The sequence below is a fragment of the Protomyctophum bolini genome, assembly GCF_963924005.1.
Source record: "Protomyctophum bolini genome assembly, chromosome: 6".
In the NCBI taxonomy this organism is placed as follows: Eukaryota; Metazoa; Chordata; class Actinopteri; order Myctophiformes; family Myctophidae; genus Protomyctophum; species Protomyctophum bolini.
This window is the reverse complement of record NC_137867.1, coordinates 31032879-31044054: the sequence shown is the minus strand read 5'-3', so window position 1 is coordinate 31044054 and position 11176 is coordinate 31032879. Positions and strand designations below refer to the sequence as shown.

Genomic DNA, 11176 nt, shown 5'->3' with positions numbered 1-11176 from the left:
ACTGAGTAAAATAAAACAATCTACCTGAAAATAGATAGCTATAAGTGAAGAGCAATTTCCGCAATTTCCGCAATTACCATTTCCGCAATTTCCATTTCGGCAATTTCCTCAATTTCCATTTCCGCAATTTTCGCAATTTCCATTTCCACCATTTCCGCAATTTCCGCAATTACCATTTCCGCAATTTCCGCAATTTCCATTTCCGCATTTCCGCAATTTCCATTTCCACCATTTCCGCAATTACAATTTCCGCAATTTCCATTTCCATTTCCAACTATTAATGGCAGCTGGGTTTCATCATTCAAATAAAATAGAATTCTGTCCGTTTAGCTATAAAATTATGTCAGGGAATAGGGATATACAGTATATGTCTTTCATTTGCATTGCATCTCCCCCCCCCCCAAGCTTTTATTTTCGTTCGAGTAATAGTACAACTCTAATAGTATTACTTATAATAATGTAATTAAAGATAACTTCATTCAGATTTATTTATTTTTATTTCATTTTCCAGATTTTTTTTTCTTCTTTTTTTTAGATTTTCATTGGTGGGCCAGTCATAATGGTCCCGCGGGCCTGATGTGGCCCGCGGGCCTGAGGTTGAGTATCACTGCTGTATAGTATGTTAAATACTCTTCTAATACGTCTGCCAACTGTAGCCTAATTCTAACAAAAATAATCAAATAAAACTTCATCATTTCGATATCACTCTGTAATTTTTATTCAAATTATTACAAAAAAGTATACGTACCATATATTGAAATACATTGTTTTATGAGGAAAATATATTATACTTTTAATTTAAAAGAAAACAAAGGCTTAAAGACTGTACAATCATCTTTTGTGTCTACTAGGCCTACACGAAGAATCATTAACAGTGAAGTTGACATTGCAAATGACTTCATTATAGGATTTCTTAGTCAGTCTAGCCATCAAAATGGCCAATTTATTTTGGCCAAGTGAGAGTGTTAAATTGATAAGCAAAGAAAGTGCTGTGAAAAATAGCTATAGCAAACACAGTTTGCAGTAGAAACATCCAGTAGCATTTTGGGGTGTGTTTCTAAAAGTAATCTAGGGAAATGTTACAATTAATACAAACATTCTAAAAAAAATACAATACATTTAGGACACCATTCATTTGCTGTGGACGGTTTATCTAGATTGTAGTAAAATGGATGGACAGTTGTGATCTCGACAGATGTTTTGGCTTTGAATCAGCATATCATAAATCTTAAATGTAATTTTAGTAATTTTCCTTTAGTAATTTTCCTTCTGATTGGCATTTCCCCTCTACATTAAAATTTGACATTCCTCTGCTCGTGGAGGGCATTCCGTTACAGAATTGATAAAGACGAAATGCCAGAATAAATAACTTTAAGACTGATTTCGGCATGAATTGCTCAAACATATTTTTATGGAAGGCTGGAAGCTTAACAAACATCACTGAAGCCATCTGTTCTTACTAAGTTACTATTTAAAGCACAAAGTTGTCTACCGATGGTCACATTGTTGTACGTAGCCTCGAATTCACACAGGATCTGAAATAAAATTTGGGGAAAACATTTTAAAGCAGAATTCATCACATCATCACGTGACATCAAAATGTGGTTCCTTTTCTCAGGCATTTTGTGATTTTCCATGGCACAGTTGGTGACAATAAAGCAGTCTGTAGCATCATACTGTGAGCACACACGCACACAGTGTGAGGGAATATGATATGACCACATGAGGAGTGTTGTTGTCCTTTGAGGCAGAATGTCAAATTTCCTCCAGCTGCAAATAGTTGAGGGACCCCCAAAAAATCCAGTCTTTGTTTCTTAAAACAGTCTCATCGGTATTCGCTCTCCTCTCAAGTGGTGTACACTGTGTGTGGTGTACACTGTGTGTGTGCTCCACATGCCAAGGCTCTGTGGAACACGCACGCACGCTCACGCATGCACACACTGGGTAAGCACGCACGCACGCAGGCACCCATGCACACACACACACACACACACACCCACCCACACACCCACACACACACACACACACACACACACACACACACACACACACACACACACACACACACACACACACACACACACACACACACATGCAAAGAGGTGAGGTGAGTAACCAGACAATGTTCCTGTTTTCACCTCTGCTTCTGGGAAACAGAGCAGAGCAGCTGTGCTGGTCTCTGGTCAGAGTGAACATGCAGGCCTGCAGACAAAACCAGGTTTGGGAGTGCTGGGTGCTACAGGAAGTGTCGAAGTGCAGAGCAAGGCTTGGTCATGAAGGCTGGAGTGATTAGCTTGCTGTTTAAAGCACACTGGACTAAATCTTATCAGTCCAGGTGGCTGGCTGTGGGCAGGCAGAAAGCGAGGGACTTAAACAGGTGATACATAGTTCCCTGGGAAAGTCCCAAAGGCACGAGTCCGTTCTGACGTACCTGTGGAGAAACGCAATACAGAAAAAGTGAAAATACTTAATGCAATATACAAAGGAGAAAAAAATGAGGATGCATATAAATGCCAAAACATATTGTCACTGTGTCTTGTAGATAGTATAATACAGACAATTGAAAACGTAAAAAAGAACTGAAAGACTATAGAGATACAAGCCTTACAGCGATGAAACAATGGATCACTCACAAGTACATTATTTCAAAAGATTTCCATAAATCTTCCCCCAGAAATGTAACAAAATCAGACCTGTCTGAACTGAGCAGTGCAACTACACTTTCATTGTTATAGTTGTTATAATGTGCGTGAGTCCCAAGGAGGTTCACACGGCCACCCTGTCCAACAGTGCCACCCCAGGTCACCCAGCGCTACTGTCCGTACTCAAACGGACATACAGGTATATACATAGGGATGGATGGACTGTTCGTTGGAGCGGTTAGGCACCGCTCAAAAATAATAATTCCATTAATTGATTTTATTCTTCTAGAAATAGTGAAGCTAGCAGATCTACAAGCTCACAGGAAGCATGTTGTGAGCATGTAGATCTGCTATTTATTCAATAGGGCTTTGGTACAAATTTCTCTTTTGAGTCTCGAGCTGAAAAGGTTGGGGAACCCCTGTTCTACAGACTGAGGCCCTCATTTATCAATTGAGTGTAAAATCTGCCACAGATTCGAGTGTAGGTTTCGTAGTACACCCACGTCGCCACGGCATTTATAAAGTGATCGCAAACAGCTGATCCTTCCTTAATTTCGTTCCGACGTTAATAAATGTGACGGCTGAAATCTATCTGGCACGCGCTTGTTTTTGCGACATGAACGACCTGGAATACGACCTGTAACCATGGTTACAGGAGAAAAAAGTTTCCCTGGCTGGACTTGCTGCCCCAGCTCTCTCATACACACACAGACGCACCACGCAACTTGCAACTTGTTGTATCTTAAATAAATAAACCTGCATGAATTAAATAAAGCTGTAGGCCTACCCTGTCTGTTTCTGGCTAGGTAGCCTATACCTTTCTCCGATGCGGTTCCCACTTGCACTGGCACGGCCGGTACATTTGGCATTCGAGCGACACGTCGGGTTTATTAAACGAGGATATTGCACATACCGTAACTCCAGAAAGACATTGGCCTGCTGTAGATTAGGCTACAGTATTGGCTACCCATGCATGTTGGGACTCTCCGCAGCACTGTACTATAGGCTACTTTCCAACGTCCCGTCATGGAAATATTCCAGCACAGACAGCCCACATCCTCGCATGTATGCGCTCATGCAAAACACTGTTTAAATGGCTTAAATCAAGCGCGATTTTAATTGTAAAGTTGGAAATCTCCTACAAATTTCATATGACACAAAGACACATCGTTGATGTATAGGTCTATTCCTTTTTTTCCTTTCTTTTTTTTTTACAATGTAGCCCATACATACAGTTTTATATTAACATTTTAGGAGTGAATACATATGTTTCGATGCCTTTGGCAGCCTCTCAGCTGGTCAAACAATGCTGCTCCGCCGTTCTACGACAAAAAACAGGTGAGGACAAAGCGTACGACAGCTCCCGACCAGACGTGACTTTTTGTCCTACTCAAGTTCAATTTCAAGCTTTGGCGGAAATGGTAAATGCCGAAAATGACGGTAATTTTGGCGTGCACCCATATTTTGGCATACGCACGGTTGATAAATGAGGGCCAGTGTCTGCACATTCAAAGTCCATTCTCAGAATTGGAAGTAAGTCCTGTAATATTCCATTGAGTCCACTAGAGGGAAGACTCATACACATTTTGGTATTAAAATGTCACCAACATTAGCTCCTTACCTACAAACCAGCCATCATCACATTTCTCCATTACTTGTACAATGTCACCTTCTCTCAACTCCAACTCATCAGCATTCTGTGGTTTATAGTTGTAAACAGCTTTGTATCTGAATTGGATAACACGGAACCAATCAAATGGCCTGAATTACTGATCCATTGATGCTGCAATGATTGATTGAAACTATACAGAAAAACATGTGATTTTGGTTTAAACATAAATAAATACATAAATTATTAAATAAATGAATATCATACACTTACGGTTGGTTTGGAACCACGGCCGACCCAGTGTTATTGGACACTTGTATTTGGGGCAATGAGTTTACACGTGGATTAGACTGAGCATCTTGTTTTGCTATTCCACCCTAGAAGAAATGGAAACTTTATTTGATGTATACATTATGAAATATGATATTAGGAACCGGCGAGTAATTCACTACTTGGACCAAAAATGTATAAATCCTAAATTATCCTAATCCTAATAATCCTAAAAGTTATACACTATTTGAAAAAACATAACATATAAAAAAAGGTTATGGGTGATATTTAAAGTTAATCTACATCATTGCTTTTCAAACTAGTTTGGATTTTGAGAATATAATCATTGTTGTTTTTTAAATACATCAGATAGCAAATATTACTGTTTTCAATAATGTAACAGTTTGCAACGAAAGTCGTCAATTATACCAGTTTAAGTGTGTGATCATGCAGTGCCTTTCTACCGTAAAGCAGGGAGTGCAGACCTGTGTGATATCAGTGTATCTGGAGGTGGTGGTTGTGTCTGCTCCTACTCTGTGCAGAGATGCTGATGACAGAGCAGAAGGTGAGACAGCTCTGGCCACGGAGTTCTGGTTAGCTGAATACGATCCGCCCCAGTGGCTGTTCTGGCTGATGGGTGAAGCGGGGTTGGGGGTGCCGTGAAGCCTGATATTGGCTGTTTCCGTGTATGGGGATGCCTGGGTGGGTGAGCGTGACTGTGAACCTGTGCAGCTGTATGGGACGGGTGAGGACGGCTTCAGGGGGGAGTGACTAGGTTCGGGGCTGAGGGAGGTGGGGGTGAGAGGGGAGAGCGGTGATCGGGGGCAGGGTGAGTGGAGCGGGCGTCCTGGACTTTGGGGCCCAGGAGAGCCAGGAGACATGGGACCTGATGAGTATTCATCAGTAGAGTATTTGGTGCGGGGCATCTTGTTGACCTGGACATAGTTGGCGGGGAAGATGCCATTCCGGCTGGTGCCTGGGATCCTTCCCTCTAGCCACTGGTCGTCAACACGCCTGGTCACACTGATCATCTCTCCCTAGAGGACAACAGCATAAATCGCATGAGAAACACAATTTACCTCATAGGATCATTTCAACCCCCTGAAGCATAATCTCAAGTTAAGAAGGCTATTTGCAAATGTATCTAAAAAAGTAAGTTATATCAATGAGTGAATCAATATAACTTCCTCATCCAGTTGAGCCCCATGACAGATTATGTAATTAATATGATAGCTGAATAAGCTGATATGAACAAAGTCAATGCTCACCTTGCGAAAAGACAGCTCCACAGGTAGGTCAGCATTGAAGTTGTACAGAGCCACAGCCTCCCCATAGTCTAATACCTGGATGGTCGGTGACTTGATGGGAGTAGGTTTCTCTGTAGGGGACAGAATCTGCGCAAGGACGACATACCGTAGTCTATTTAGAATAGATAATAAATATTATGGTACTCAGACAAAGTGGTTAAAGTCCCTATATCTCATTAAAATTGTACAATTTAATAATGCAATTACTTTTATCCATCCATTAATCTTTTATCATAATTATGTATTGTCCTGTATGTACTGCCCTGAACAATATGAAACGGTTCGGTCAAATCACACATTCTGATCGGTATGGTATAATGACCATATACCATGGTTATTTGTACAGTTCTGTAACACTCCGTGGTCAAGAAAATAAAACCTGTTACCCTGGGCAGTAGTAGGCACACACCGGAAGCGAATTTGTGTCGCCAAGTCAATTTCTGTGTCACTCCGATGAAGGCTGTGTGCCTTCGCATAGGTAGGCCTACACTATGTATTTTTTCCTTTGCAACCAATTAAAGCTTTTTAATTTGAGTGCCTTTAACCTTTTTGCCATGATCTGTTAAATTATGATTTTCATGTTGCCATTTGGTAACTGGTTCATGTTGGGACTAAGGTGTGATGCTATAATATAACATCGCCTGTTGTGAGTTATTGCTTAATTGTATCTATCACTGCTGTGGAACAAATGTATGCAGTCCTTACTCCTTACTCAAAATAAATAAATACAATTATTTGACATAAACATACATACCTCCACATAAGTTGTGGGGAAAATGCCAGCTCTCCCATGATGCTCCCCTTCAAACCAGTTAGCATCCACCTGTCTGTGAATGTAAACAATGTCCCCTTTCTGCAGAGTCAGTTCTCTGGAAAGAGAAAAGGGGGTGCAATTTTAAATAAATACATTGCATGAGGAGTGTATTGTTTTGACGAGAAAAGCTTTCCCAATAGTTTCAAAAGTGAACCTTGCATGTAGGAAGATAATTGCACAACATACTGTACTGTGTAAATGCATAGTACAGTATGCCTTTTTTAGCAGCTATACAGTATGCTACATACTTTAGCATGTGTATTTTAATACATCAACAAAGGAAAGACAGGTGGGGAAGGTTCATCATTTGAAATGTCAGAACAGGACAGCCATATATGGATAAGGGTTTGAGGTCAGATGTAGAGTTGCTGGCTGGCTCCATATACAGTATGCAGATCTAGGTGATGATCCAGTCTTCTCTATGTATGGCTATTCAGGGTTTGATGAGGTCAGTGTCGTGATCTTCATATATGGAGACGGCCATATATGTGTCACGAGGCGTGATGGACTGACGACCATATATGGTGGCGTGACATGTCACGAGGCGTGACGACTGACGGCCATATATGGTGGTGTGACGGAGTCACTGAAGGATTATTTTTTCGCAATTATTATTTTAACAAATGTAAAACACCATAATTAATTTATTTCACTCACTTTGGAGACTGGGCCTGGAAATTGAACTTGGCTCTTGCTGCTTTCATCTGTACAAAGAAACACATTTTTTTTTCCCATCATAGAACAACTGGAGCTCATATAACTTTTTATCAATTGGACTTTTGCACAATACAAATAATTCATTCAGACCACAAAGTGTGAAATACCAAAGCTTAAAACACAGTTCACCAGACCTTCAGTTACAATGGTCTCATGAACATACCTTCTTCTCCTCTCTCTTGGCTGGGAGCTCCATTGTGTCATGTGCTGGGGAGAGGTGTTCTACTGTAGAGCAAAATGAAGGAGGCAAAACACAGCAGATATAAAAGCATTCAAGTATATCAAGTACATGAATGGTCAGCAAGATGGTTTCTTATTAAATACATTTTTCCCAACTTTATTTTGGAACCCATTGTTGTACTGGAAAAGTAATCAAAGCTTTACCAAGTGCATTTGGTGGAAGGAACTTGAAGCTGGAAACAGTTCACTGCATGCTATGTTAAGTAGACAAATGTTTGCAGCTGGCTCTCCCTGGACTAATTTCCAAGAAAAACAATCGGATAAAGCTAATCTTTAATCAGGTCTTCCGGGGACAAATTCCACTTTCCTCTGTTTCGGTGCTTCCTCCCCGCCCATGCAACCTCTGTTCCTATACTAATGCCAGGAGACCTCTTCGTGCCTGCATCAACCTCATACAATCTGTCATACCAGTCAAGCAGACAACAGAGGCAGTGAAAAGGAATCATGAGTCCATGAGCGCTCTATTGAATTACTGGACACTTTCATCAAAACATATTAGATTAGAGACTTGATTACTGTACTGTACAGTAAATGTCTTGTAGAGGATATCAATGAACTCAACTGGAACAAGCATATCATTCAAGAACTGGATCATTTATTGATGCAACTGTACATAAAGGATACTTGTAATGGATTGTACTTGGCCAGCTGGCTGGCCAGTCAGCAAGCCAGCCAGCCAGTCAGTCAGTCATCCCAACTATTACTCTAAATAATACTTATGCCCAGCCATGGCAGAGATTCAACTAAAATACAGACTGCATGTCTGTTACAGGGAATAGGGAAGAGTGCACAATTATATGTAGACCTCACATACTGGGATATACTGTTGATGGTCACATTGTTCATTCTCTGCTAAATAACACATCTTTACCATGTGTGGGAGCTGTGGCTGTCCTCTGAGCAGGAGAGGATGATGGAGAAATAGAACGCTGGAGGGGCTGCTTTGGTGCTGTCAAAAAGCTGAGAAAGAGAACAGGAGGAAAACATTAATATAACAATGATGCTGTCTGGTCTCTTCAAAGATGATCCCACTCAGTGCTCAATGAGAGGGTCCCTGATAAGAGAGTGTGAGAGAACGAGTGTGTGTGTGTGTGTGTGTGTGTGTGTGTGTGTGTGTGTGTGTGTGTGTGTGTGTGTGTGTGTGTGTGTGTGTGTGTCTCACTCGCTCGTGCACGCACGGACACACTGCATCTAGTTAGAGTAACTGATCAGATGGAGAAGAGATGGATGTTGGTGAATAGCCAGTACATCATGCAGATGATAGTACAGTAGGTGTCTCCTGCAATCAGTCTTCTTGACTGACTTTGATCCTCGTGAAAATAATTTGCCATGCTTCAATAAGCAAATATTTTCATGTTCATGGGTAGACTATAGGAGGTACATAACCTCCCACAGTGATGATGTGATGAACCGAGACATTCATTAAACCCAAGTTTACTATACCCACAACAGCCAGTGATATGCACTCATTATTTTTTTAAGTAAAAGTATCAATACCACAATGTTACAAGTAAAAGTCCTGTATTCAAAATATATTTAAAGTCCCATAGTACTCAAATAATTCAAGAATGTGTCTACGGCTATTTTCGAACAGCTGCAGTAAAAAAAACAGGGCTTAATTGGTTAATGCATGTTTTCTAATTTAAATTGAAAGTAACTTGTAACAAAGATTTTCCACTACTTGTAGTGGAGTAAAAAGTACAATATTTACCTCTGAGATGTAGTGGTGTAGAAGTATAAAGTATTGAAATATGTACATACTCAAGTAAAGTAAAAGTATAGTATTTGAATAAAATGTACTTAGTTACTTTCCTCCACTGGTTGTGTTGCACTACAGCTGGATACAGCTGCCTGAAGCCAAGTAACTTGTCTGAATGACAGGAAGCAGTAAAAAGCTACGATTTTTTCCCATTTCACATCTCCTTAGCAACAGGCACATTCAGACCCCCTTCAGCCACCTGGTAGACAAGTGGTCACTTGGCAAAAACACATGATCTCAACCTAGCAAACAACAAAGTTTGAACCATCCCGGAATGCAGTACACACTGGGTAAACAACAAAAAAGTAGAATGCTGCCCTTGTCAACCAACAAATATTACACGTGAACCCTACACTATTCTGGGCATGTCATAATAGGCAAACATTTGGTGAAAAATCTGAAAATAGGCAAACATTTGGGAAAAAATATCGGATCTATCTCAACACTCATAACACATCATAAGGTTGTAGATCAGCTATTTTTGGTGAATACATGAACCCAACTAGAAAAAGTGCACTTCTGGGCACAGGTCTCCACCAGGAGGATAGGAGTGTGTGTGTGATGTTTGGAAAAATGTTAGGAGCAATATAAACGTGTGTGTGTGTGTGTGTGTGTGTGTGTGTGTGTGTGACGCGGCTTGGCCGGTTGTAGCGCCACAATGAGGCTGATTTGAAAACTGTCAAGTGGTATTTCTTCCAAACGCCTAGTGGGAATATGCATGCACAGTTTCACCACAATCGGACGCTACGAGGAGTAGTTGTGGCGATTTGTACAAAATGGGTACAAAGCGGGCTACTCCTGAAAAGTTTAGAAGCCAATTGTAGCCAATGAGAAATCAAACAAACCCGTCTTGATCACATGACTATGGAGAGCATGTGTACCGATTTGCGTGAAATTTGGATAAAATCTGAAGGAGTAATATTAGAAAATGTGTTTTACATATGTCGGCCATATTTCTTCCTCGGCCTAGTGGGAATGTGCGTGCACAATTTCACGGAAATCACACGATGTGTTCATGATTTGCAGCAATTTGTTTGAAACTGAGCACTCCTGCGAACTTTGGAAGCCAATCTTAGCCTATCAGGATGGAGTCTGAGAAATCTGAAAGACCCGTTTCATTGAATGGCTCTAGAGAGACTGTGTACCAATTTACGTGATGTTTGGACAAAATCTGTATGTGTACTGTCCAAAAACTTGTTTTGCACAAAGCGGCCTCCTGGTGGCGCTATAACAGGCCGTTCTGGAAATTTTGGGGCAGAGGTTCATCGTTGGCATCCAGGGAGTGTGTGCAAAATCTGGCATCGACCGGGTTAACGGTGCCGGAGATTAGCTGTTCACACAAGGACACACGGACGGACGGACGGAGTGCAAAACATACTCTCTCCCCATGCCTTCGGCCTGGTGGAGACAATAAGACCTGAGGCAGATTCTACAAATCAGTAGTTTTCACACTTTCAAGATGTTTCAGACATTTAAAAAAATGTACAAGGGCAAGCTTGTATGTCTGCTATTTTTGAAGAGCCAAAGCGAAAATAAAAAATGACACAGATGCTTTGTGGTTTATAGAGGGGGAAAAGTACGGATCCCTGGGGAACCATGGTACATTACGTGCATAAGGTTTAAGTGGTTAAAGTTCAACCACATTTAGGGCAGAATGTCCAACGAGCTACATGCGTACAAATCACCAATCCAACTAGGAGAAAGTAGAAACCCCTGCACAGTTTGGGGAGGTTCCTATGCTGTTTAGCAATGGTCCATAATTACTATTACTGTTACTTTTTTTAAATAGCAGTCAGCAGTATGCATGATGGCAAGTTT

General features: G+C 40.9%; 1 protein-coding gene across 9 annotated transcripts in view; it reads right to left on the bottom strand.

Moving 5' to 3' along the window:
* Positions 1-700: 700 nt before the first annotated feature.
* The window catches only part of sorbs3 (sorbin and SH3 domain containing 3), a 33336-nt gene continuing 22860 nt past the window's right edge, over positions 701-11176 (bottom strand). For 6 of the 9 annotated variants that reach the window (XM_080766449.1, XM_080766452.1, XM_080766448.1 and 3 more), the window contains 9 exons: positions 8471-8559; positions 7523-7584; positions 7300-7346; positions 6583-6697; positions 5790-5915; positions 5007-5558; positions 4525-4628; positions 4264-4370; positions 701-2431 (listed from right to left, as the gene is read on the bottom strand). In XM_080766449.1, the coding sequence (XP_080622575.1) occupies positions 2370-2431; positions 4264-4370; positions 4525-4628; positions 5007-5558; positions 5790-5915; positions 6583-6697; positions 7300-7346; positions 7523-7584; positions 8471-8559 (1264 nt within the window). In that variant the 3' untranslated portion in view covers positions 701-2369. The remainder of the gene's footprint in view (positions 2432-4263; positions 4371-4524; positions 4629-5006; positions 5559-5789; positions 5916-6582; positions 6698-7299; positions 7347-7522; positions 7585-8470; positions 8560-11176) is intronic. The other 3 variants (XM_080766453.1, XM_080766455.1, XM_080766450.1) reach the window with 3 other exon arrangements.